Source organism: Setaria viridis, chromosome 1 (assembly GCF_005286985.2).
Source record: "Setaria viridis chromosome 1, Setaria_viridis_v4.0, whole genome shotgun sequence".
Classification (NCBI taxonomy): domain Eukaryota; kingdom Viridiplantae; phylum Streptophyta; class Magnoliopsida; order Poales; family Poaceae; genus Setaria; species Setaria viridis.
In genome coordinates, this window is record NC_048263.2 from 1,198,325 (window position 1) to 1,225,457 (window position 27,133).

The following is a 27,133-nucleotide window of genomic DNA, read 5'->3' on the forward strand; positions in this document are numbered from 1 at the left end:
GTTGGATGCATCCATCCAAAACGAGCGGACGCATCCAACCCACATACACGACGTCTTCCTCCGTTTTCTCTCCTTGGCAGGAGCAGGCGCAAGCGACGCGGGCCGTGGCGAGCCGCGCATGGGAGAGGCAAGGGCTGGTGGTCTGGGCTAGCGCAGTTGGGGACAGGAGCGGCCGAAGGGGGCGCAGTAGCGGCGGTCAGGGACGGGAGCTAGAGATGAGGCCGACGCGGTTGGGGATGAGGCTGGAGGGGGCGCAGCGGCAGTGCTCATGGTCAGAGTTGGAGATGGTGGGGCTAGCGGTTGGGGATAGGAGAGAAGGGCACAGAGGTGGCGGTAGGGGACGGAAGCAGAGGCGGCGCAGTGGCGGCGGTTGGGGATGGGAGCCGCAACGGGGTTGAGCTGGTCGGGATAGGAGAGACCAAAGAGGGGGCCGGTGCAGTCGAGGACGGGACAGGGTAGAGGGGGTGCAACGGCGGTGGTCGGGGTCGGAGCTGGTGACGGCGGGACGACGGTCGAGTATGGGAGCGGAAGGGGTGCAGAGGCGGCGGTGAGGGCCAAGTAGCCCACTGGCGGCCAGCGAGCTCGGGCTCCGCCCAGGGAGCTCCGACAGCCGGTGCGGGAGGTGTTGGAGGAGGCCGGCGGGGGAAGGTGTCACGGGGAGGTTGGCCCGGAGGCCAGCGCCGGGAGAGAAGATTACCCGGCAGGTGGAGGCGTCGAGGGAGACCCGGAGAAGATAAGGCGGGCTTAAAGAAAAAGAGAAGATAAGGCCGGCTTAAAGAAAAAAGAAGAGAAGGAAAAGGAGGATGACACATGTGACCCATGAATGACAGATGGGACCCAATGTGGCTAACGGTGTTAAAATATCATCCATCCCAACCCTCTCAACTCCTAAAAAAAATTGGAACGGACCTATCCCTCGTAACCAAACACGAGATGAGTTGAACCCAACCCAGAAAAGTGGAATGGACCCAACCCATTTCACTTGGTCCTAAAACCAAACACATGCCTAGAACCCGTTTCCCTTCACCCTTGTCCGGGTATCTTATCCAAACCTGCTCGCCTCTTCACTATGGACGCCGGGCAGCCATGCAAAGAATTTGGTCTTCGAAGTACCGGGCTAAAGAGTAGAATAATGCTTATAGCCCCTGTTTGTTTGAGCCTGAAGGTTGCAAATTAATGTTTGTTTGAGCCTGAAGATTGCAAATTGCAGCTTGCATGTTGTTATCACCTACAAGTTGAGATGAACAAGTTCCAAACGGTAACAATTCATCCCGATCTGCAAGCTGCAATCCACGATCGCTTGGCTTGTACTACTGGTACTATCAGATCACACAGTTCCATGCACTGCTGTACTGGACGTGGACGCGTGCAACCCAACAAACAAAGATGCAAACCCCACGGGAGAGGAATCGCCCTTCGCCAGAGGTCCGAGGACGATCGTCCCGATCGCGACACAGGGGTATAGATGACTCACGTCGGATCTTTCACCAGTCAGCAAAAGCAGATAGGATAAGGGGGCCGGAAGAAAGGCGTGACCGAAAGCACAGGCACTCTACAAAGCAGGCTACAGCAACTCTCCTCAGCTCAGTCTGCTAGCACTAGCAGCAGCTGCTACAGGACACAAGAAGGGAGGCACATGAGCTGCGGGCCTGCAACCAAACAGCTTCTGGAGCCTGCTCACCTGGGATTTTGTCACTCGTGTGCTGTGGCAGCTCAATGCCGCTGCACCTATGTAGCTTCATAGGCTAGCCTTGCATTCATCCGGGAAATTCCTGACAGCCAGGCGACTTGACATGAGGGCATGACGCAGCAATGCTGGAGGACTAGCTGTGCTAGAGCCTGAATGTGGTGAAGGATGATAGTGTATATACAAGTTCAAAGCAGGGTTCTGATTTTCCTTTTCTTCTCTCTTTTTTTTCTGATGGAAAAATAATATCGGAACAAAGTTAATACATCAACGTACAACAGCTAAGCTTGCATTCTGTGTGCCTAGAGTTACTGCTCCTGCTGCTGCTTCTTGTCCTGCGCCATCTTCTTGCGGATCTCCTGCGCGGCGTTGAAGATGCCCAGCGTCGCTTTGTTGCACACGAAGCACTTCTTGTTCTTCGAGTGGTGCTGGAACATTACGAGAAAAGAATTTGTTACATTTTTCTCTTTGCAAGTCAGTCCCATGTCAACAAAACACCATAATTTGCCCAAACACAAAGTAGTTGGGCAAAGCAGAGGATCATAACTAGTATTCAACCAAAGCAAAAATACATGATCAACCACTACATATTCACACATCAAATGGAAAGCGGTTCAGTTCTCAAAGTTACTTCTACAAGAGGGCAACAACAGCAGGTTCAGTTCTCAAAGTTACTTCTACAAGAGGGCAACAACAGCAATCTAATTTCAAGTCCATAGCTCAAACCTGTGCATACACAGCACAGAATTCTCAACCTATGATTCCTATCCTCAATCTTCAGTTGTACTTTAACTCTCATAAATGAAGTTTAACCTGGCTCAAGACTTATGTTTCAGTTATGGTTCATACATCTTGTGCCAATAAGTTTTATTGCCAAGCTACATATATATTTGACTGCGCTAGGCAGCTAACAAACCATTCCAGATTAAATTCTTAACAAAAAAAAAAGGTGAACTCAACATTACTAAATTATAAGGCTCGCGATTCATTTACCACAATCATATTCCATAGATCACCAAAACTCCCCAAGTGATGCTTCTGAAACTACCAAGCTACTGCCATATCTGAATACCTGATGTACCTATTCCACTATCCTGGAAACTAATTTGACAGTAACCTCGATACAAACTCTACAGGCAAACAGTTCGTTCTCTAATCCGAAACTAAACAAACCTCCAAATTACTCATATCACCAACAAAACACTAACTACATTACATCTTAAAAATTAGTTTTCAATCCACAAATCACACTCCACAATGTATTCGCCACCCCATGGGACTGGTTCACATCATGTACATCTCCCAACCTCTCTTTATGGAGGCTTATGCCCTTGGACCTTGCAAGTTGTATCAGATTCAGAACATAACTGTATCATTTGAAATCTAGAATTAATCATATGGCTTTTAGTTTAATGTCTAGCTGCTGCCCAATCAGCATTCAAAGAGCGCAGAGAGGTAGAAGGGATTCCTAGTAAACTTCCATGTGCTTTTGACCTTTTGTACAGAAACTTCCATGTCCTTGATGAGCAAAGGCTTTCCTGATGATAAAGACAAAATAGGATAGCAGTATGCTTCTCTATTGAAGTTTCTGTAAATGTATACCTCGTTCAATGTTCATGTGCCTTATTATGTTTAGTATCTACCATGCCCTAATAGGCTAATATCACCCGGGCAAGATTCAAATACCTCTATGTTGCTTGACTCACTCCACACTTCAGAGACAGAACAGATGGTTACAATGAGAGCTTCTCTAAATATGAGATTTTTTATTCAACATTGGATCTCAATAAGCAGACTATTCTAGTATTCCTTAAATCCAATAATCAGAATGACACTAAAAAATGTTTTTTTATGATTGAGGGGAATGCATATGGTTTGTTTTAATTCCTCTGGAGGAAGAAATAAAACAAGTTTCATCCAAGAGAATAAAAGAAAAGGAAAGAGGCTTGGAGGTGGAACCCAAGGAAGTGGTCAACCTAAGATGGTAGCCATGACTACCCAATACCTCTACTGATTATGGGTTTAAATTGCCAGGCTTAGGATCGTTGGCCAGTGACTTCTTGCACAGGTGACTGAACCACCTTTCTTCTATGGAAAGATGACCGACAAGGTGTCCACGCAACCATCTCAAGGCTTGCATGGTTGTATCCCAGCCCTTGTTTGTAAACTAGAAGGTATTACATCCTTCTGCAAGGAAAAGAGCTTGCGTATGTAACCTGCCATCTGAGAACAGGTCACTGCTCCTTCCTTACCCTAGACAATGTATGAGGCTTTGTCCCATACTAAGAAGTGTTGGCCATCATGGGACTCAGGAAGGGAGTTCAAATGCTTCTAGACTGTGTGGGTAGCTCCAAGGTAACTCACTGCATTCTTGCAAGATATGAAGATCCACCATCTCCAGGAGTTCAAATGCTTCTAGACTGTGCAGGAAGTGGAATTTCATGTTGCTCAAAGGTCTAACAGAAGTTGCTCCTAAGAAGCCCATAGATGGCATTCCTACTTTTCAGACAAAGCTGCTACACCTCTTGGTATGTTGCTAGATAGCATGATCACTATCCTTTTTCACTTGTATTAGAGAAGCAAAGATAGCTGTACATGGGCTTTGGATCCACATGAAGATGTGGTCTCGGTTAAGAAATCCTTAGTGAACAGAACTGTCATAAAAAGTAGGGAGGGAAAAAAATCCGGAAAGAAACCCATACAAAGGATAGTATTTCAACAGCTCAATTTGGGAGGAGTAACAACTTGCTGCAGTGTTGTGCAAAAGTCTGAAGAAGCACAGGCGCTATTTGGTGGAACATTTAGTACACCAAAGACAAGAGAGCAATTGATGAAGCAGATTATCCCTTCCAATAGATTTTATCTTCATTATCTCCTTCAAAGTTTCCTAAATTTGTCAAAGTAATTCATATACCTGTACAATTTCCTTCCACCAAACCCATCATGTATTCTTGTATTGGTGAAAACAATTTCCTATTGTTTGAAGTGAATTTGGTTTCAGATTAAAAGTACACGGACACTCCTAGTTCTAACAGAATTTAACTGTTCAAGGAGCAAATTAAGAAGCACATGATACTATGGGCCTATTTGGCAGAGCTCCAGTTCCAAGATCCACGTAGAAATCAGATTTGTTGATAAATTAAAATGGTTTAAAACTCTAAGCTTAATCCAAATAAAAACAAAATGGCTCAACTAAATACCCTCAATCTGACCACAACTGCAGCTCCAAGAATTTCCTCCGAAAATTCTTGAAGACGGAGCTCTGTCAAACAGGGCTTATTACATACCCACAGCGACGCAACTACAGCTCTAAACAAGAAAACTGCTAATCAATCACTTCATTACAGTTTCTCTACTCTGAAGTCTACTAACGTGATAAACTACTTTCAATCCAAGCGAGGTATGCAAATACACTTCCATAATAACTAACCAAACAAGCTTAAATGCTTTAGCGTGACAAACTTAGAAAGAAAATATAATAAACCTATGAAGGAGGTTCTGTCACACAATTCATGTATTACCATTACTAAGCAATTTGTGCTCCATAATCTTCTACATGAAAAACTAGTAGCTAGACAAGCAAAAAAGTGGACACCTAGATCTTGTCCATGATCAACTCACCAATTACACAGATGACAAGCATGCAACATATAACGAAAGCAGAACAGACTGATTCATACCTTCAGCGCGCAATGCTCACAGAAGTAGTGCTTGCATTTCGTGACGACCGGATCAACAAAAGGCTGCCTGCAAATGAAGCAGGCGAAGGGCAGGGCCTCCTCGTCATCATCATCCTCATCCTCTGCTGCCTCATCGTCACTCCCACCCCCACCCATCGCAATGCGCCGCTTGCGGGCCTTCTCAGCCTCCTCCCACTCCTTCTCCATCTGCCACCCAGACTTGTAATCCCCTCTGTCGTGCATGAACTTGCAGGAATCACCGTAACCACAGTAGCCCGTCTCCTTGTAGTCCTTGCAGATGTCAGGCTGGTAGTCGAACCGCGCGGAGAGGCGGATGTGCGCGGACGCCCGGAGCGGGCCGTGCGAGCCGCCGGCCTTCTCGCTTGACACCGTGTGCTCCCGGCGGAACCCGGCCTTGTGGTCGGTGTATCCGTGGATCCCCTTGTACACCTCGCCGGCGCCGGAGGCAGAGGCGGAGGCGGCCCCTGATGGGTTCTTCTTGAGGGCTTCCTCGGCCTGCTTGAGCTGGCGCTCGCGGATGGCGCGCGCGTCGCGGTCGAACTCCGTCTCCGTCTCGAGCGTGGCGGTGGCGCGGCTGTCCGTGGACTGGATCGTCCGGGACGACTCGTACTGGAACCGCCGCGGCTCGGAGGAGGCGTCGGCGGAGGAGAAGACGAGCTTTCCCGCGGAGGACGGGCCCTTCTTCGACCGCAAGGCAGCGAGGGCGCCGCCGCCGCCGCCGTCGTCGTCGTCGGAGCCGGCGGGCGCGGCGGGCCGCTTCCGGATGTTCTTGGGCGGTTTCCGCACGAAGCTGCACACCGGTGCCGTGCCAGCGCCGGACCCTGGCTCGCCGGCGCCGGCGCCGCCGCTGCCCCCGCCGTCGGCCATCGATGCGGTAGGGTTTGGGGCTTGCTCGGTTTGGATCGAAGCGGCAAGGGGGGGGAGAGAGAGACTTGGGCTCCTGTCCGTCTCTGATCGGTGGACCCTCCGTCCTCCGGCGTTACAACGCGTCGGTTTTCGTAGCACGACGAAGAAGTGGGGGAAGAAGAAGCAGAGCCGAGTCGGTTTCGTAATCGTAGCCCATTTCGATTTGTAGACTGGTGGGCCGGGCCTAGGAAGGCTCCTCCGCTCCTAGTGGTCATATCTTTTTTTCGAATTTCACCAATACAACGCATAACTTTTGGAGCGCCACCTCTCAAAAAAAAAAAAAAACTTTTGGAGCGCCACGTTCTGTAAGAGCTACAGCTAAGGAACTGAACCAAACAAACGCTTCAATTGTCTTGCAAAAGAGACAAGATTATAATTCATCCTCATTGTTGTATTCATATGGAGGTGTTGCATACAAGCATCCCTTCGTGCTCTCCCACAAGACCATTTGATAGCATCTTGGTGTTCCTATTTTTCGCCATATCCACGTTTTCCTTTTTTTTTTCCAAGTACATGTTAAGTTTAGAGTTTATCAGATCCTAAACATTGGAGAAGGCATAGTAATGGCGACGAACAACAGCAGTGCGGCTATGAATCTACATATCCGACAGAGAGATGGACACCAGAGTGGTGAATCTGTGATTCTAAAGTTTGGGATCAGTTTCCACGTTTCGCATTTTATTTTGTCAAAAAACGATTGAAAGCCATTTTTTTTATCACAATTTGATCTCCTACCAGTAAATTAAACTGTTGCGTGGATGGTTTTGGTGGGCCAAAGGCCTTGGCCGGTTGGCCCTGCTTTTATATTGAAAGCCATGTTGCGTGAATGTTATATACTGAGAAAAGAACCTCAACTGGGGGGGATAGGTAAAAGTTCAAGCAGCATGTTTTGTTCCTCCACACGAGAGTGAGGATGTTTCATGCCAACAAGAGCTTCTTCCCCCATTCCACCGAATAGGGAGCGCTAACAGCATGATTATAAATTTCAGTTAATTGTGCCACACAAGAACTCCATAATAGCTATGAGGGCTATCATCACGATGATAAATTTCAGTTAATTTGTGCCACACAAGAACCCCATATAGCTACCTGCCACCTAAAACTTGAGGAAATTTAGTGCTATGTCAATTAGAAAATCCAATCTGTATGTTACGAGCCCGCATGAACCGCAAATTTTCTTGGTATGGACATCTTCACTGGCTTATCCATCCCATTCCCTAATTTCCTATGAAAGACAAAGGGAAAACAGCTCCCACGCAAGAACTCGAGAAGAACCTGGGCAATCTCTCATGGTAAACACACATCGATTTATTAAAAATTCATCATATTAAAAATGTCTCTTACACCTGTTGGAACAAAAAATGTTTCCTAGAAGGCAACAAAGAATCAATGCAACAGTTCTTGGCAGTTGCTACATGAGTGATAAATCTGGGAGAAACCCCAACACCCAGCTTGCAGGATAATAATAGCCTGAAGCAGGGCAAACCTGAAACCGGCTGCCGTATGCCTCATCAGGTTTCGTCATTGTCATGGTGAGATTGACCATGTCGCATGTAATGTTCTCTGGTGCCTCATCCGGTTTTATCATGGTGAAACTGAACCACGATACATGTAATGTTGTCGGCGCTGCCGCGAGAGTAGGCGATCTCTGTCAGTTTCCGAGCTGCCGACTCGGGGGCATCTTCCGATTTCCCAAGGGAAACAGCTTCCTTTTAGAGACAACATCAACAACGTGTTAGCGAGATAGCTATAGAGTTTAGAGAAAACACACTAGTATGTGTCGACGTAGCACAGTTGACCATTTTGTGAGCAATAAAAACGCAACCCCAAAGCAAACACGGAAGGCAGTAACGCAATGCTTCCATTTAAAATTGAACAATTGTCTGCTTAATTGAACTGCAGAACTTGGCAATAGAGTTATTACCTCGTTTTCCACAACATCCCAAAGCCCGTCACTAGCTAGAACCAAGCATTCCAGCTCCCCATTGACCTGTTCTTCCTGCATTAGAAAAGACTTCATTAATTGCCAAAGGGCAAAGTTATACAGATCGATCAATAAATCTGCATTGTTGGAGCAGCTACCAACTGATGGAATTAGCAGTAGTAACAAATGCATATTGATGGTCTAGTTCACTTGCTTCCAAGGTTTAATCAATAGATAAAATGTTAAACAGCATTCCAAATTAAGGTTTAGTTGTAGAAAGAACATGTAATTTTACCATTTTAGCAATTCTACTCAACAAAATAAGTAAAAACTGCCTTCCCCAATATTAAGTTGAAAGATAACCAAAAAGAAAAAAGACTTGAAATCTGGGCATAACTCAATTACAGTATACCTGAATTTCGGGCTCTGCCACCACATATGGCTTCAGTAAACGATTGCCAAATGCACGGGACATTGCCAATACACCACCTACCCTCCAAGTACCTGGGAAAAAGCCACATCAAGAAGGTCACATGTTTATCATTCAAAGACAAAATGTCATGACTTGAAAAAAAAAAAAGCTGCTCCACATAACATATAAGAAATATCCGTATGACTGTATGGAAAGATAACATCTTCAAACTTCCAGGAAGACAGATGGCTAAAATGAATAGCACTAGCACAAGCCTTTTGCTAACTACCTTATGATCTTGAGCTGATACAAGCCAACTAGCCCAATGTACTAACGAATGAAGAGCAAAATGTTTTTAGTTGTGTATAGCCCTCTCCCCTCTCTCTGCTCTCTCACTGCTTTGGCAGTTTGTACAGCTTCCTTTTTAAGTTCTTTTGGTTTCAATAAAATCATACACAGCGGGGGCCTCCCTCGCTGTATTTACGTCAAAAAAACGAAGAGCAAAATGCTTACCAGCCCAAATGACAATACCACCAGCATTTTCAATTCTCTTTCGCTCATCGATCCTGTTAGGTTTGTGATCTTCTGAAAGTGCCATAGCTAGAAAAAAAGGGATGAACTTTAATGCATTGACCATATGTGGCAAGGAATCAAATAACATAAATTCGATGAGAAAACATATAAACCAAACTCGCGTATACAGTTATGCAAAGGGATCAGGAATTTGAGTGCATAGGTTAACTGGATATTATGTTGATATGAGGAGCAGAAGGATGCCAGATTTTGCTTCTTGATTTAGATTCCAGAGACCAGACTAGATATTAAGTGATGAATTTGGCATGAATACAAAAGTTAAAATACCTACTTCCAATATGCAATACCTTTGCCAGCTTTTGAAATAACAGCACGAGAATCACCAACATTTGCAACATACAGATGGTCACCCACCAAAACTGCAGTTGAAGCTGTTGAACCGTCATCCCTGAAGGCACTTGCTTCTGATTCCAAGAAATCCGTATCTGTTTTCTGATATGTTTCACCTGTTTTTAGTCATAAATTTAAAGTTTAACATATAAACATTTTGCAGCACCACCAAGAATGGCAACAAGATGAGTCTACAGTAAAGGCTTAAGAGAAAAATTACTTATAGCAAGCTTTGTGTCTGTCAAGAACTCGGGGTGCTTCAGAAGGTTTTCAAATAAGTGTTCCTTCAAATACTCAGCAGCACGCGATCCTCCATGACCTAATGCACCAGATCTTGAAAAGAAAAACATGGTAGGCAGAAAACCACAAAAGTAAATAGGGCAACATAGGAGTCCATACCGTCGAAAACACCAAACAGGCTAACTGCTTGCCCATCAATTTCAGTTAGCTTAACATCATAGAAATCCTCCATGGTAGCTCTCTTCCCTCTAAAACTTGAGTATCCACAACTCAGTTTACCATCTTCTCTGTCACAATTTTAGCATTGTGTTAAGCAAGGCATCATGTCAAACACACAAGAAAGAATGTTATAAAGTGTGCATCTACAGAAGAAATGGAAAAGCAAAGGTATATCCTTGTACAAAAATGAATAATGTAAATCTTCAAGCTATAAATAGTGTGGAGAATTGGAGCCCATCATAACAAGTCACAAAGTAAACAGTTACATGATTTGGTGCGGCAGTAGCACTCTATTTCAACAAAAATGAGTTATATCTATAATGACTACTACAGAATGGACTCAATACCTATTCTTCTTTTTAAGCATTTCAGTTAAACTTTTTATAGCTGCACTTGGCCAACCAAATATTCATACAGCATGCTTCATAATTTTCAACGTTGAGGGACCTAACATAATTGGATTTGGGCAACTATAGCTGTGGTTGAATCTCAACCTCATCATACCCAACCCAACACTCATGCAAACAAATGAACACTGCCATTTGCTTTAAAAAACGATGTTGAATTAATTACTTAATCCGGTTATCTGAGCCCGTCCCAGTGCAAACTTGCAAGGAGATATTGCTACCTGACTACCTATGTGTGCAACAGATAGAACTACAAAAGTATTCCCCATTAGATCATGCTTTAGAAGTTGAACTATCAATCGACTTGATTCTGAGTTGCGATCATGAGAAAGTATATATATGTAAAGGTGAGACCGTTAACAAGGATTAACTTGCATATAAATGTGACAAATTTCAGCACTTGAAGTTCTAGAAAGACATTTAAATTGTAAAACCAAAATGTAGTAACTGCTTCATGTTTAGCTTTGTGAATAACAATGAGTGCTTGTAACCTATATAACATCAAAGCAGTAAAGCAACAGGTCACCACTCGCACATAGGCACATAGCAGTACAATACTATGATAAATAAAAGAACTCTGTCTCTTCAGAGCATCCTTTTGATACCATATGTTTACTGTCCTATCAAATGCAACTCGTTTCTATTAGTATCTATGCAAAAGATCGCATGAGAGAGCTGACATCTATAAGCACTACAGCATGGAACCAACCCACACGGACGATATTTTCCTCGAATGCCTTCCTCGGAACAGTATCATGTGGTACCAACAAAAGCCACAAGGTACATTTGCATGTTTCGGTGTTCAAGCCAATAGTTAGCTGACAGCGCAGGCTATCCAACGCCAAAAGCAAGACCGGCATGCAAATGCAGCATCCTAACCGGGCTCGAACGCTCCATTTCGCAGAACTACATTTCATTTCAATACCGACGGCGAGGCCTCAAAACCACACGCACGTGCATTACCTCTCCCATCCGCCGCTGGCGTACCCACCGTCGTGCGCCTGGGCCACCGCCCCCGCCGCGCGTCGCTGCGGCTGCACCTGCCCCGCGTCCGCCGCGGCGGCGGGGGAGGCAGGGTCGGAGGAGTCCAGCATCATCCTGCCCGCGACCGCCCGGAACCCGCGCCAGCCGTATCCGTGCCGGGGCGTCACGCGCACATCCGCCGCCCGGCCGCCGCACAGGACCCTGGGCCCCCGCCGCCTGCCCGCAGACGCCGCCGCACGCAGCACCAGCGCCCTCAGGAGGCTACCGATGCATACCATCTCATGGCTGCCCGCTGGCTCTCCGCTCGCTTTGCCCGGGTGCCGCGGCCGCGCCCCGAGGCGAGATCCGCTGGTTTAATGGCTTCGGATCTGGGGAAAGGGAAGGCAGGGAGGAGGAAGCGGCGGGAGGGGGCGTGGTGGCCGGTGCCAGATTCCCCTACGCCCTGCCTCCTCCCCGCTAGAAAAGGCACCGGTTTTCAAGGGATTATTATTGTCGATAATATTTTGTTGCGTTGCATGATGCTTTATTTTCTTACAAAAACCTATGCCTAGATTAGGCAAACGGGAGAAAAAATATTGCATAGAAAAATCTTGCAATATACGGTGATGTATGGCAATCCACAAGTTTCAATATAAAATCGCATTGTTGCCGTCAACTGAGTCTATTTGAGAGATATAAAATGCGGATATAATACCACCCTCAATAATGGAGAGCTATAAAACTTAAAAGCACGTAAATTAGTAAACATGACGAGATGACCGCAGCTGGCTTGATATACAACACTTTTTTGGAAGGGACATGTAACTATATTGTGGTTGTTCTTCGTTACGTTTTGAGTGAAAAATTGTGAGCTAGAATCATAAATGTTGCCCATGCTATTTGGAGTATGAGCATTCCCCTAACAATGTCATAATGCAAATAATCGATACAATTGTACACCAAATTTTACATAGTAACTTATATTAGGAGGGGAAAAATAATTAACATAAAATGGTCTATACTAGTTATGGAATGAAATATGATTAGCACATGAAAGTGCTAGGGATGTTTTCTTTTCATGCGATTGTTAAAATTTAATTAAAAATGGTGGCTCAATATAACACATCAAAGAGAGCCTATTGATGTTTTTATGTTTGATACCAAAAGATCAATGTGTGTTGTAAAAATTGTCGATAAAGTTGTTTTTCTTTCTTTTATTTAGCTATTCTAGTACAAGATACATCTTACTTGCTTATTCAGTTGTTAAGATCAAAAGATGGTTGTTAAAAATTATTAGTGTGATGGCATCAAAGTGCGAATTCAATAAAGGTACACAATTATATCATAGTTCCCAATTTTACATTGCAAGCAACCTAATTTTACCGATTAATCATATACAGGCCTAGGGCAAGAGTCATTTAATTTGTGTTTGTTTAGGTATGAGGTGCAGCTCACAGGCCTATGCCTAGATTAGGCAAACGAAGGAAAAAATATTGCATAGAAAAAGCTTGCAATGCTTTAGGTGGTGATGTATGCAGCTGGCAATCCACTTTACAGCAAGTTTGAATATAAAACCGTATTGTTATCGTGAGTCGAGTCCATTTGAAAGATATAAAATGTGGATATAATACTATCTTCAATAATGGCGAGATATAAAACTTAAATGCACATAAATTAGTAGCATGACGAAATGACCCTACCTGACTTGATATACAATACTTTTTGGGGGAAGGGGCATGTAACTATATTGTGGTTGCTCTTCATGTATACTTGAAGTGAAAAAATTGTGAGCTACTCTCTCCGTCCTAAATATAGCTATGTTTTAGACTTTTTCAAAGTCAAACATTTTTAATTTTAACAAAAAATAGTGAAATAATCACAGAGACTAATAACATAAAATGATATTAGTTATCATGAAACCAACTATTATAATATATAACACTTTCTATTTGAAATAAATTAAGTTTAGAAATATTGTCGGTCAAAGTTAAAAAATATTTGACTTTGTAAAATCTAAACGTGGCTATATTATGGAATAGAGTAGAATCATAAATGTCGCCAATACTATTGGAGTATCAGCATTCCCCTAATGATATCATAATGCAAACAATTGATACAATTGTGCATCATATTTTACATAGTGACCTATATTAGGAGGGCAAAATAATTAACATAAAATGGTCTATACTAGTTATGGGATGATATATGATTAGCACATGAAAATGCTGTGAATGTCTGGGAATGTTTTCTTTTCATGTGAAATTTTAATTAAAAATGGTGGCTCAATATAACACATCAAAGAGAGCCTCTAGATGTTTTTATGTTTGATACCAAAAGATCAATGTGTGTTGTAAAATTTTGAAAAGGCATATTATTGTCAATAAAGTTGTTCTTCCTTCTTTTATTTAGCTATTCTATAGTACAACTGTACAAGATAAATCTTATGTGCTTATTCGGTTGTTAAGATCGAAAGATGGCTGTTAAAAAATAATAGAGTGTAATGGCATCAAAGTACGAATTCAATAAAGGTACACAAAATATTTTAGCATAGCTTCCAATTTTACATTGTAAGCAACCTAATTTTACTGATTATTCATGTATAGGCTTAGAGCAAGAGTCATTTAGTGACTAAGGTATATGGATTTGTACTTTCTGTTTGTTTAGATATTAGGGGCTCACAGGCCTTAGGCTCATCGCCAAATATCTGATATCTATATGTTTATCTTATATTTTTTTTTACCAAATCCTTACTTTTTTTTAGCAAATGATAAATAAATACTTCTTTCAATATGACAACCGTGAGATTATACTATGCATCAAATAACCATGCCACTTGAACTAAAATTTAGCTTGGCAAATGCTAGAATAAAAAAGAAAATGTAGGTCTATAGCTACGATACATGAAAACTTTTATCATAGATATAAAATCATGATGCCTTTCCATCCAACAATTTTCCTGGTCTATCCGTTGTCTAACAATTTTTGGGGACCAAGCATGTATAATAGTGCTTTGAAACAAGAATTTAATTTTAAAATATCAATCTTCATATGACCCAATGCATCAATACTCTCATTTATGCGTTTTCTTCTCATCTTATTCAATATCCTCTTCGTTAGTTCATCTTTCATTAATAACACAAAACCCTCTAATTATGTGTTTTAATTTAGCTATTACACATCTTGCAACGTATAGTCAAGATTTTAGTTGTTGATTATTTATTCTCCTCTTAAATTGAATTTGGGAATGCTAATTAGCATATCAAGTCCAATAACATCTCTCAAGCGCAAATCAACATGGAAATCCAAACTCGAAATATGTGGGAAGAAAAAAAAAGTACAATCTACACTAACTCGATACTACTGCTTGTATTACGTTCAATTATTCTTGCAATACTTTGTAAAATTCCCTCAATAATAACATTTCATGGCAGCTTTTGTTAATCTCAAAATATGTCGGGTTTAATTCTATCTGCAATACGACTTTTTTTTTTTTACATATTGTAGTATGTGTTTTAATTGAGGATTTGAGGTAGTGTGTGAGAGCGAGCGACTGAGGTGAGACTGGGCTGGCGACTCGGTCCAGTCGAGCTGGAGTCCACGCACACCCGGGCGAAGATCGTGTCCCCGTCATGTGCGGTTCGAGCCGTCCCGACCCGTGGAAACCGCCGGTAACCTCGCCATTCCCCGTCCGTTCGCCGCCGCCGCCGCCGCCGTCTCGTAATTCGTAAATACTGCCCACTATCCCACCACGCCCCCACGAAACTCCGCCTCCGGCTCCTCACCGTCCTCCTCGGCCAGCGCCGGCCGCCGCCCCTCGATCGGGCCCTTCCCTTAGGTGAGCTCGCCCCTGCTACCTACTGCTTTCGCCTCCGCCCCGATCTACCTCGTTGCTCTCGGTTTAGTCCGGTTCAGATCCACCCAGGCTTCCGGCTGCTGCTGCTGCCTTGCTCGCGCCGGGATCCAGCGGCGGGATGTTGCTCCGCGCTTCCGGGGCGGCCCCGTTGCGGAATTGTGGCCTATCGTGATGCTGTGACTAGTCGCTGAGAGCTACTCTCATGCTTGGAATGCGGATTCGGGCGTGCTGATAGGGTGCTTCGGCTAAGCCAAGCTTGCCTCTGTCGAATGGATCGGGGATTCAGCGATTTAGCGCTGGAACTATGGTACTTGGGGTAAATTCGTAAGCCCATTCGGGGTGTTAAGGGGAGGGGGACGGGGTAGGATTTCGTGATGCTGTTGGCCTGTTCCTTTCTGGTTGACATCTTTTTTTCCCGCAACCTTCAAGCCGAGGGAATTGGAACACCACCTTTATCATCTCAATTGTAAGCAAACTGTTCGATTAGCATAAACCTTCGAATTCCCCAATCGGTCCATTGGATTGTCCTTGGTTACTTACACATGGAGCCTGATTTGCTGCCCATTTGTTTGCGTCATGCCTAGGTCTGAGGATGCCTATCCATTTTACTTAATAGACCGTACCGGGAATCTGCACAGCTCGATGATTGATTTGCTCTCTATGCCTTTTGAAGGCTCTTACATGCGTATGGTTGGCGATTTCCAGGGAGGTTGATGCTTCCATGCTGCAATTGAAGGTTTGATCAGCTGTTGCCACCTTGCTGGCCCTGCTTCTCCTCTCGCGTTAGAAGGAAGCCATGGCGGGGCGAGAGGAGAGATATGTGAGGTCAGCCTCTTGTTTTATCCTCTCATTCAACATGACATCAGAAAAGTTGTGAAAAATTGCATTATAGTGCCTCAAATTTAGTATGCGTCACAAAATATTTAAGTGACCTGGTATCTTATTTTGAAGAAAAAGAAATGCCCCGTCGTTCAAAGGAAACCTACTTCAATGGAAATGTATGGTGCCAGATTCATTGTATGGTCTGCAGAAAATTCACATACTCTGAAAACTACTTTTTCTGTTGTTTTTTTGTTATGCCCAGGTTTCAGGACTGGAGATCAGAGCAATCTGTTTCTGTTGTTTCAGATAGGGTAGTTTCAGAAAGAGGGCATAATGTCTTTGGCTTGCTAAAGGACAGAACTGCAGGAGCCTTTTCATTCCTAGGGAACTCTTCACATGCTGAAACTCTAAACAAATCTGCTTCAGAGGAAAGGAAGCGCAAAACAAGAGTTCTTGATCCTCAAGGTCCATTTTTGCAGAGATGGAACAAGATATTTGTGATATCATGTCTTGTTGCAGTTTTTGTGGACCCATTGTTCTTGTATATCCCGGTAATCAATGGTGAAAAGAATTGCCTGTACTTGGACAAGAAGTTGGCAACCACAGCAAGTATCCTGCGCTTTTTCACAGATATCTTCTATTTACTCCATATGATGTTTCAGTTCAGAACTGGCTTTATTGCTCCTTCTTCTAGAGTGTTCGGTCGGGGTGTCTTGGTTGAGAACACGTTTGCAATAGGGAAGCGGTATATGTCAACATTTTTTCTGGTTGATTTCTTAGCTGTTCTGCCCCTCCCTCAGGTACATGACATACCATCTACTTAGTGAATGTTTCATATTTGAGTTACTCCCTCCAATACAAATACTTAACGTTTTGGAAAAGATCTAGTCAACCTTTTGAAACTTCGGCTATCAGTAACTTTAAAAGGTTTGTAAAATTGTAATCATAAAAATCATGTGTGTAGATATGTCAAAATAGTTTCCTAATCTTATAATTTTTTTTCAGATTTTTTAAATATATTTTAGTAGAAAGTAGTTGTCAAAGATACATATTGGACACTTTGCCATGTCCAAATCATCAAGTACTTTTGAGTTGAAGGAGTATCTAACAACATACACTTGTTTGTTTTGTTAGGATACATGAAAACTTTACAATTATGATATCCATGTACTTCAGTTTGTTCAGTTCTAGGTTACGCGTATACGTTAAAGAGAGGCTACAAGAAAATGTTGTTACCAATTTTGGGATACTTTACTAAATTTCAATGCACCAATGACCCATAAGGCATGTCATACATGTACCGTTGGTGCAAGTGTGCAACTAAGTGAAAAATTGGAAATTGAGATAGAATTGTCTTTGCTTGTTGGTGCTCGTTCCGGACTGTTTTTGGGAGGTGCGCTGGTTGTGGTTGCGTGGATTTTAGAGATGGCACAAATGCAACCTTGTTTCGTTCCGGGTGCGTTGGGTGCGTTAGGGAGAGGCATCTTTGATATCTCCTTTGTTCATATATTTCTCTCTTCTTAATGAAATGACATGCAACCCTCCTATGTTGTTCGAGGAAAAAACGGGATAGAATTGCCTTTGTTCGAGGAAAAAAGGGGATAGAATTGCCTATTTTGTATAAATTCCTGTTATTCATTGAACTTTGCTATTCTTAAATTCCATATAGTTGTAATTACCTGTGATTTTTCACTATCAGGTATTTGTGTTGGTGGTGCTGCCCCATCTTGAAGGTTCCGAAGTTATGAAAGCAAAAATTGTACTGCTGATTATTATTATATGTCAATACGTGCCTCGACTGCTCCGAATAATACCACTTTACCTTCAAATCACAAGATCTGCTGGTATACTTACAGAGACAGCATGGGCTGGTGCTGCTTTCAACCTCTTAATTTATATGCTTGCCAGTCATGTAAGTCCCCTTGACACACTTAGCATTTAGCAAGAAGGCATTTTTTTTAGTGTTTGCCCTTTGCTCACAAAAATTAGTTAATCAAACACCTGAGATCCTAAATTTCTACTGATTTGATTTTATCTGTACATGTTCATTTTCTTCTTTCTTGGTTGTAATCCGTAAAATAATGAGCTGCATTTTGATTCATGAGTGTATAATGGACACTATACTTTTTTTTTTTGTGTTGGGTGGGTGGGTGGGGGGTGGGGTGGGCTGGGGGTGCGGGGGGGGGGGGGGGGGGGTGGATGTCGCATAAACACCACTAGCGGAGGATAACTGGGTGGCGACAGTTGCTTGAGATCAGAGATTAGACTAAACACAATTCAGTTGAAGACTTGAACAGTGTTGGATGTGTGCACCTCCTTTTACCTGGTTGGGGACAATTGCTAAACCTTAATCATATATTCATATCTATGCACAAAGAGCAAATGTTTTGTCACATTGAGACAGTTCTTACAATTTCTGCATGTTCTGGTTGCACTCTGATTCAGAATCTGCCTGTCAGGAAATGAATCTGAGAAGAATTTGAAAAATACAACTAGAGATGGCTACACTAAATGATTGTAAAATATTTGGATATCTATTAAAGAACAAAGTGGAAAGCATCAATTGCCTCATTATACGAAATACACATTTCTAGTCACAAATTTAGCGAATGCACAACACCTTACAAATACTAGAGGATGTAATGTGATATTTAGACCATCCAGTTTGTCATCATATAATGAAGTACTCCATTAGATGGCTCACCTCCAAATAACTCCATGAGATGGCTAAACTCCTGATAAAATGCATTTAATTTCCACGACTTTGTTGTCCATGGTGAAGATATTACAAACTGATGCTAGAACTGCTTACAGGGTTTTGGAGCTCTTTGGTACATTCTTTCCATCCAACGAGAAGACTCCTGTTGGAGACAAGCATGTAGCAATCAGATTGGCTGTCATCCTACATTGTTATATTGTGAGAGTAATACATTTGGAAATAATGCTTTCTTACAAAATGCTTGCGCAACAAATAGCAGTGCCAATCCAGATCCGACATTTGGAATATTTCTACCAGCTCTCCAGAATGTTTCAGAATCGAAGAGTTTCTTTGAGAAACTATTCTATTGCTTTTGGTGGGGGCTACAAAATCTAAGGTTTGCTTATATAAAGTTAGCTCCCAGCTTTTTTTTCCATCAATGTGCATTTGTTAATTGGTTCATCTCTTGCAGTTCTCTAGGTCAGAACATGAAAACAAGCACTAATACGTCGGAGAATCTGTTTGCGGTTTTTGTCTCAACATCAGGCTTGGTTCTATTTGCACTACTTATTGGTAACGTGCAGGTACAGAAAAAGTGTTTTGTTATTGATGGCATTTTCTTGTCGTGTATGTGTTGTTGGATTAAGTGTCAGCTAATTAGCTATCAATAAGGTCAACCTATGTGAAGGATGTTTTGGATGTGCAGAATTGTGTGCCCATAATTGTAATCGATTGTGCTAAATTAAGTGTCAGCTATATTGTTGATGACTTGATGTATACTCACTTGATTTTAGTTAAATTGATTGGACATATGTGAAATGAAACTGCCTATGGATTCATTTAAAATCACATTAAGCCAATACCAATTATATAGGAACACTGTGTTTACACGATTCTATGAAGTCAACTGCTCAGTAAATACCTATCCTTGAGAAAAAGGAACTACACTGATGAAAAAACTGGAAATGAAAACCTTTATAAAGGTTATTTTTTAAAAGATAAATCTCTCTTTTATTACCTTCAATATTAACATTTTCCTCAAACAGCTAAATACATATACTGTAGGCCTATTTTTTTTTTTCTGATGTTGCATCGAGAAGACAAGAAAAGTATCAGCTGTCATTCATGCCCTAGGATATAGGGCTAGCACATCTGCAAGAGTCACTGACCTTATGGTGGACACCACAATCATGTGTGCCTCAAATCAGAACTGATGCTTGTAATGGCTTGGTTGCTTGGATAGATAAAATAGGCTTGCATAAACTTTTAGATCTTTCTTAATGATCTTAAACGATCTTCATTTCAATACAAATAGCAGGCTAAACCAGTCTATTTGCCTTTATATATCATCATCTCTGATTTACCAAACATTTGTCCTGCAGTGTACCATGTCATATTTAAAGACAAAAGCCTCATTATTTCAGTTAGAAGCAGGAATTATTAATTTAATTAATTAGTCACCAACTAGACAGCTAATATGCGTACCATATTATCTTAATTTTCTTTTCTTTTCTTTTTGGTTGGTAAATTACAGACCTATTTACAGTCAGCCTCTGTGCGTATAGAAGAAATGAGAGTGAAAAGGCGTGATACAGAGCAGTGGATGGCACATAGGCTACTTCCTGAAAATCTGAAGGAGCGGATTATGCGCCATGAACAATATAGGTGGCAAGAAACAAGAGGTGTTGATGAAGAGGGCCTACTTACAAATCTTCCCAAGGATCTTCGAAGGGAGATAAAGAGACATCTTTGTTTGTCGCTTCTGATGAAGGTACTAAAACTTTTATCTCATCTTTTCTCTCCGTGTCCAATCGTTTGGTGTATGAAAATAGATACACATACACACTTAATACTCTCAAGCACATTCCGTGAGATAGCATTTATCTACTGTGTCCATACAGATAGCATTGAATATACCCAAAGATTTAGCCCTGGATAGTAGTGCTTGGAAAACAGCTATTCATGTGCCCGAACCCTGATTTGTGGCTCTTGTTGGGTTTCAACTCTAGCCTACCCCAACTTGCTTGGGACTGAAAGGCTATGTTGTTGTTGGTGTCGATACAGACTGGATATTTGACTTATTGCCATGTAGTCTGGCTAACTGTATACAGACTGGATAAGTTATTTAAGTAGTGGGTCTTTTAAGTCACACAAACGAGAGCTCCTGGTTATTGGTTATTTTGCATGCTGAGTATACACAGTTTTAGCAGATGGTGGCTGTGGTTCTGTTCTAGATCAGGTAGGTTCTTATCTGGGATTTAGTGCAACTCTGGCAGCGCCTGAACTTAGATGTCTTTCTGGTTGGAGTGTATATGTGTCAGCAAGCAGAATGGTTGATGCAATCATATGCCCCCATGTATTATTTGGGATAGGTCTAATGGGTTCTACACCACTCTTGCGGTGTTGCCTCATGGACAAGCAGTATTGTGCTATCATTTGATCATCTTCATCTGTTTGCATTTCCATCTTTAACCTTTTCCTTAATGTATTATTCTTTGATCAACAGATGCTATTCCTTAATGTATTATTAGCATTTCCATCTTTAACCTTTTCCTTCTGTTTGCAGGTTCCAATGTTTGAAAACATGGATGAGCAGCTCTTGGATGCCATGTGTGATCGTCTAAAGCCCATGCTGTACACAGAAGGAAGCTGCATGATTCGTGAAGGTGACCCAGTGAATGAAATGCTCTTCATCATGAGAGGAACACTAGAGAGTACGACAACAAATGGAGGACAGACCGGCTTCTTCAACTCTAATGTTCTGAAAGGTGGTGACTTCTGTGGTGAAGAGCTCCTCACCTGGGCCCTTGACCCCACTCAAGCTTCGAATCTCCCCGGCTCAACTAGGACAGTGAAGACGTTGACTGAAGTTGAAGCTTTTGCTTTGAGGGCTGATGACTTGAAGTTTGTTGCCACCCAATTCAGGAGGCTTCACAGCAAACAGCTCCAACATACCTTCAGATTTTACTCACAGCAGTGGAAAACCTGGGCTGCTTGCTTCATACAGGCAGCGTGGCACAGATACTGCAGAAAGAAGCTTGAAGAGACTTTATATGAGAAGGAGAAGAGGTTGCAAGCAGCAATTGTATGCGACGGCACTACTTCGCTCAGTCTTGGTGCTGCGCTCTACGCTTCACGTTTTGCTGGCAACATGATGCGGATCTTGCGGAGAAATGCCACCCGAAAGGCTCGTTTGCAAGAACGAGTGCCTGCAAGATTGTTACAGAAGCCAGCAGAACCCAACTTTTTCGCTGAAGATCAATGATCTCCTCATCTTTGGGCCACCCTGTAACAAGCAGACATTATTCATGATCCAGCCGGTATAAAATTCGTGTGATTGGATGCTACACAAGTGTACATAGATAGACCAGATGGTCTAAAGCTGTCTGGTCACGTAATTCAATGTGTCTTCGATTCTTTATCAGCACGCTGCATGCAGGATGCATGTATTATAAGCATCCCAGATTTACCTCTTGTGAATTTCAAAAACAAACGACGCTGTAAATGTAACTGATCAATTGTTTGTTAGCTTGGGATGTGCTCGAATGTGACGTGTGAGAGGATGATGTGAACTCATTATTGGGTATCTCCATGTCCGACCAAGCGGACTCTCCAAGCCTTTCAGTTCCGCTTGGCTGTGTCCGCCGCCTCCTTGACCTTCGTAAATGTCCACTTCATTCCACCATCTGCTAACACTACGCATATTCAGCTCCTCGTTCCAACTCCACCTCCTCAGATAGGATGAAGTCCACAGCAAGAGTTCTTGATCCTCAGGGGCCATTCTTGCAGACATGGAACAAGATATTCGTGATATCATGCCTTGTTTCAGTTTCTGTGGACTCTCTGTTCTTCTATGCCCCGGCGGTTGACGGCGACAACAACTGCTTGTATCTGGATGACAAGTTGGACAAGATAGCAAGTATCCTGCGCTCTCTCACGGATATCTTCTATTTACTCCGTATGATATTTCAGTTCAGGACAGGATTTACTGCTTCCTCTTCAAGAGTGTTTGGTCACGGTGTATTGGTTGATGACACGTTTGAAATAGCAAAGCAGTATTTTACAACATATTTTCTGGTTGATTTCTTAGCTGTTCTGCCCCTCCCTCAGGTAATCATTTTTATGCCACTTGCTTAGTTAACCTTCAGCATTGGAGCTATGTACCTGCATCATGCAAACCTTGTAATTCTGATGGTAAGTTTGTAGCTGACATTGATGTTTGATTATCAGGTGTTTGTGCTGTTAGTGCGACCCCATCTCCGAGGTTCTGAGGTTATGACAGAGAAAAATATACTAACGTTGATAGTCATATGCCAATATGTACCTCGACTGATCCGAATAATACCACTCTACATTCAAATCACAAGATCAGCTGGTACAGTTATGGATACAGCATGGCCGGGTGCTGCCTTTAACCTTCTAGTTTATATACTTGCCAGTCATGTAAGTCCTATAATAATTTCTTGATACGTGAATGCAAGTTTTAGATCTTGATCTCTACCCTCTGAAACAGAGCATTTTTTTTTCTATTCTTGATGCACACAGGCTAATCTCAAGATAATTTTAATACGATCAATTTGGCACATATTATATTGTGCATTGTCAAAATATTAGTTTATTACTGACCGATGCATTGGTTTCGACTTCTTACAGGTCCTTGGAGCTCTTTGGTACATTCTTGCCATTCAACGACAAGACATCTGTTGGAGAGAAGCGTGTAATGGACAAGATGGTTGTGATCTTGCGTCTTTATATTGTGGAAGTTCTGTATATGGAAATAATACTTTCTTACAAGATGCTTGCCCAACAAATGGTGATGCCGATATAGATCCAATCTTTGGAATTTACCTACCAGTTCTCCAGAATGTTTCACAGTCAACGGGTTTCTTCGAAAAATTATTCTACTGCTTTTGGTGGGGGCTACAAAATCTATGGTGTGTTTATAATTGAAATCCTTTTTTTCCTCACCAAAGAACAGTGCCCTGGGGCCTGTATTTATGTGTGGCTATTTCCATTGCAGTTCGTATGGTCAAAACCTGAAAACAAGCACTTACATATGGGAGAATCTGTTTGCTGTATTTGTCTCAACATCAGGTTTAGTTTTATTTGCGCTCCTTATTGGTAATGTGCAGGTATAGTTCTAAGCATTGATGGAAATTTATTATTGTTGTGCTATTAGATTAAGTGGAGATTTATTAAAAGTGCAAATGAGACAAGGATTTTTCTGGAGGTGCAAATTGTGCATCTGCAGATTTGTAGTATTGCCTTTTTCTAAAAATGTACTCAAATTGATTCAACAAATGTGAAATGAAAACATACCTTCAACAGGAGTCGTTTCCCTTAAAAATTGTAAAGCAAACCTCTCCAGCTTTTACCAGTAATATACAAAGAATTATTTATATCAGTTATCCAAAATGTACCATTATATTTGTCCTGAAAAAAATATTTTCACAATGTCATAGTTTAAAATTTTTGACTACTACTTCGTGGAAAAAGTAATCTCCAAGTTGAACATTTAAGACCGTGTAGCTAGAGGCCACAACATTGTAGATTTAGACAGAGGGAGTACCCCATATACTTGAAGATTTTGTTTGCTAAAATCTATTGGAGTTAGATATTGATGTTCTAGAAGAAATAGTAGTTAGACTAAAAATACTGAAAATGAAAAACACATTTCAAAACCACTAGGCTTCTCAAAAATATCTGGCCTTTATTGCACCAAACTAATTGACTCATTTGTTGTAGGCCTGTATTTGCATTGGTGTCTAGAAACGATGCTTCTCATAGTACGTAGCCTCAACCTTTGCCATTCAAGTCTTAAACATAGGTGCAAGGCCTTTATAAAGAATCTCGTGTCGATATACTGGACATTATCATCATGTTTGTTACCTCTAATCAACTGATGCTGGTACTAACTTGGTTGTTTTCAAAATAGCATGGGCTGAAATCTACTTTGAGATTTTACTTGGAAGAATTTCAAGTGACTTAGCTTTCTTGATACAATTCTCAATTGAACATATATGAAAATCAATTCTCTATATGAATTATGAAACAAAATTTGCCTTTAAAACAATTCCACATGTTTTTACAACATTGTGTTTTATGTTATATGTAAAGCCATTGTTTAGTATGTAAAAACAGGAACAATAAATTGAATTATATAATCTGTGAAGACTGAAGATGTGTGACTTGACCATATTTTTCCAATTTATTTTTTGGATTATTGCAGACCTATTTACAGTCAGCCTCTGGGCATATAGAAGAAATGAGAGTGAAAAGACGTGACACAGAGCAATGGATGGCACAGAGACTACTTCCTGAGGATATCAAGGAACGAATACTGCGTCATGATCAATATAAATGGCAAGAAACACAAGGGGTTGATGAAGAGGACCTTATTATAAATCTTCCTAAGGACCTCAGGAGAGATGTAAAGCGTCATCTTTGTCTACTACTTCTCATGAGGGTACTTTCCTAGACATTTAGGTCGTATCCATATTCATAAAGAATTGTCATTTGCTTTTTGTCCCACATCTGGAGATATATGGAAAAGGAATACTTGAGACTATATCCCCCCATCTTGATATCTGAACTCTATTATATACTATATGTTAAGCAAATCACAGGTCAGATGGTCAAACAAAATTTGTTGTCTTAAAATTTTCAGTACAATTTGGGTAACATGAATCAAATTGTTCAACAAAGTCTTTATCGCAATGTTCATTCTCTTCTAAATCTGTTTAAATATGCCGTATGTATTTTAGAAAAAAAATGAAAACTATGCTTTGATTTACTTAGTTGGCCGTATGTAGTTTTCCCTTTTTAAATATACTTACCCTATGAAGTTTTTCTAATCCATTAATAATTAACCCTGTGAAGTTGAATGGCAGCTGTTAGTAACTTTTCAAAGCTTCCATATAAAATACATATATATTCCAATGGAGGTTATTAGATGGATTCTAAGATCTATAATTTTCATACGCAATTCATAGCTACATCTTTCTATCAGTTTTGTTCTTTATTCGATACATATTATCCCTTAATTAATTAATTTAATTAACTAGCACTAATTCCAACTACCTTTTCAGGTTCCAATGTTTGAAAACATGGACGATCAGCTCTTGGACGCCATGTGTGATCGTCTAAAGCCCATGCTGTGCACAGAAGGAAGCTGCATCATTCGCGAAGGCGACCCAGTGAATGAGATGCTCTTCATCATGAGAGGAACACTAGAGAGCATGACAACGAACGGTGGGCGGATGGGCTTCTTCAACTCCAATGTTCTCAAAGGCGGCGACTTCTGCGGCGAAGAGCTCCTCACATGGGCTCTGGATCCCACATCAGGCTCAAACCTTCCCAGCTCAACCAGGACAGTGAAGACGCTGTCGGAAGTCGAAGGTTTCGCCCTGAGGGCTGATCAGTTGAGGTTTGTGGCCACTCAGTACCGGAGGCTCCACAGCAAACAGCTCCGGCACACCTTCAGATTCTACTCCCAGCAATGGAGGACCTGGGCTGCTTGCTTCATACAGGCAGCTTGGCACAGATACTGCAGGAAGAAGATGGAGGATAGTTTGTATGAGAAAGAGAGGAGGTTCCAAGCGGCTATAGTGAGTGATGGCTCAAGTTCTCGCAGTCTTGGCGCAGCACTCTATGCCGCACATTTCGCTTGCAACATGGTGCGAGTGCTACGGAGAAATGCCGCACGAAAGGCCCGTTTGCTGGAAAGAGTGCCTTCAAGGCTGTTGCAGAAGCCAGCAGAACCCAACTTTTTCGCTGAAGAAGAGTGATCTTTTCCATACCCTGTTATTAAACAACGTTCATCAGGCAACCTGTAACCTATGTATCTATGATTGGATGCTGTACACAGACATGGAGACACCAAATGGGCTGAAGCTGTCTGGTTTAAATCATGTAAATCAATGTGTCGGATTGTCATTTCGTTATACATGTTCAGGACATTGACGTGGGCTGTATACAATGCAACGGACGTGGTCAAATGTGAATGGCATGGTACAAAAGTCAAATTTCTCGATCCCAAGCTTCAGACCACATGTGCCATTGGGTAGACAGCTACAGATAGTAGTAATTTTCCAGCTTATATTACTATGGTCTCTTCTAAGATGCCGAAACTTTATGCTTTATAGTTTATTCCTCCAACGCGAGCTTTGAGAAAGATTGTCTGTTTTCCCTTCCCCTCCATGGGAGCATCTCCTTTTAGGGTGCTTCACTTTGGGGGAATAATCTCTTTTTAGATATGCTATCCTGTTGATCACACTTCCCATAATGCTTCCCTTTTTTTTCCAAAGGTGATTGGAGCTAACTTGATGAAGAACATAAAGTTCTTATAATAGAAATAGTACATTTTCGATACCCCTTT

At 41.9% G+C, this 27,133-nt stretch overlaps 4 protein-coding genes across 7 annotated transcripts; 2 read left to right on the forward strand and 2 right to left on the reverse strand.

The window, feature by feature from the left end:
* Positions 1–1,802: 1,802 nt before the first annotated feature.
* On the reverse strand, positions 1,803–6,381 carry LOC117847006 (zinc finger CCCH domain-containing protein 15). Its single transcript, XM_034728145.2, has 2 exons — positions 5,368–6,381; positions 1,803–2,115 (listed from the first exon to the last, which is right to left on the reverse strand). The coding sequence occupies exons 1-2, from the start codon at positions 6,253–6,255 to the stop codon at positions 1,996–1,998; spliced, it is 1,008 nt and encodes a 335-aa protein (XP_034584036.2). The 5' UTR covers positions 6,256–6,381; the 3' UTR covers positions 1,803–1,995.
* A 1,203-nt stretch (positions 6,382–7,584) lies between these two features.
* Positions 7,585–11,856, reverse strand: LOC117844605 (probable protein phosphatase 2C member 13, mitochondrial). Of its 2 annotated transcripts, none has more exons than XM_034725334.2 (8): positions 11,384–11,856; positions 9,954–10,081; positions 9,775–9,873; positions 9,512–9,670; positions 9,144–9,230; positions 8,631–8,722; positions 8,219–8,293; positions 7,585–8,003 (listed from the first exon to the last, which is right to left on the reverse strand). In XM_034725334.2, exons 1-8 carry the CDS (start codon positions 11,680–11,682, stop codon positions 7,866–7,868), a joined length of 1,077 nt encoding a protein of 358 aa, XP_034581225.1. In that variant the 5' UTR covers positions 11,683–11,856; the 3' UTR covers positions 7,585–7,865. The 2 variants fall into 2 exon arrangements, with proteins under 2 accessions (XP_034581225.1, XP_034581233.1); XM_034725342.2 differs by having other exon boundaries at positions 9,954–10,076; positions 11,384–11,406.
* Positions 11,857–14,949: 3,093 nt separating this feature from the next.
* LOC117844578 (cyclic nucleotide-gated ion channel 1) lies at positions 14,950–22,302 on the forward strand. Of its 3 annotated transcripts, none has more exons than XM_034725322.2 (8): positions 14,950–15,051; positions 15,942–16,061; positions 16,321–16,858; positions 17,758–17,970; positions 18,873–19,153; positions 19,229–19,340; positions 20,291–20,527; positions 21,323–22,302. In XM_034725322.2, the coding sequence occupies exons 2-8, from the start codon at positions 16,033–16,035 to the stop codon at positions 22,019–22,021; spliced, it is 2,109 nt and encodes a 702-aa protein (XP_034581213.1). In that variant the 5' UTR covers positions 14,950–15,051; positions 15,942–16,032; the 3' UTR covers positions 22,022–22,302. The 3 variants fall into 3 exon arrangements, with proteins under 3 accessions (XP_034581213.1, XP_034581206.1, XP_034581198.1); XM_034725315.2 differs by having other exon boundaries at positions 14,978–15,218; positions 15,910–16,061; XM_034725307.2 differs by having other exon boundaries at positions 14,978–15,218.
* A 141-nt stretch (positions 22,303–22,443) lies between these two features.
* Positions 22,444–26,954, forward strand: LOC117844621 (cyclic nucleotide-gated ion channel 1). The gene is made up of 6 exons (XM_072292951.1): positions 22,444–22,866; positions 22,987–23,199; positions 23,410–23,690; positions 23,777–23,888; positions 24,986–25,222; positions 25,845–26,954. The coding sequence occupies exons 1-6, from the start codon at positions 22,498–22,500 to the stop codon at positions 26,541–26,543; spliced, it is 1,911 nt and encodes a 636-aa protein (XP_072149052.1). The 5' UTR covers positions 22,444–22,497; the 3' UTR covers positions 26,544–26,954.
* Positions 26,955–27,133: the final 179 nt, after the last annotated feature.

Bases quoted from the DNA above. Each gene is read 5' to 3' on its own strand.
- LOC117847006 (XM_034728145.2), bottom strand. From the start codon at position 6,255: ATGGCCGACGGCGGGGGCAGCGGCGGCGCCGGCGCCGGCGAGCCAGGG. The intron at 2,116-5,367 runs GTATGAATCAGT...GTAATGTTCCAG, and splicing joins GTGAGCATTGCGCGCTGAAG to CACCACTCGAAGAACAAGAA.
- LOC117844605 (XM_034725334.2), bottom strand. From the start codon at position 11,682: ATGGTATGCATCGGTAGCCTCCTGAGGGCGCTGGTGCTGCGTGCGGCG. The intron at 8,294-8,630 runs GTATACTGTAAT...TTTCTAATGCAG, and splicing joins TGGCAGAGCCCGAAATTCAG to GAAGAACAGGTCAATGGGGA. The intron at 8,004-8,218 runs GTAATAACTCTA...TGTCTCTAAAAG, and splicing joins GGGATGTTGTGGAAAACGAG to GAAGCTGTTTCCCTTGGGAA.
- LOC117844578 (XM_034725322.2), top strand. From the start codon at position 16,033: ATGGCGGGGCGAGAGGAGAGATATGTGAG. The intron at 16,062-16,320 runs GTCAGCCTCTTG...TGTTATGCCCAG, and splicing joins CGAGAGGAGAGATATGTGAG to GTTTCAGGACTGGAGATCAG. The intron at 17,971-18,872 runs GTAAGTCCCCTT...AACTGCTTACAG, and splicing joins TTTATATGCTTGCCAGTCAT to GGTTTTGGAGCTCTTTGGTA.
- LOC117844621 (XM_072292951.1), top strand. From the start codon at position 22,498: ATGAAGTCCACAGCAAGAGTTCTTGATCCTCAGGGGCCATTCTTGCAG. The intron at 23,200-23,409 runs GTAAGTCCTATA...GACTTCTTACAG, and splicing joins TTTATATACTTGCCAGTCAT to GTCCTTGGAGCTCTTTGGTA. The intron at 23,691-23,776 runs GTGTGTTTATAA...TTTCCATTGCAG, and splicing joins TGGGGGCTACAAAATCTATG to TTCGTATGGTCAAAACCTGA.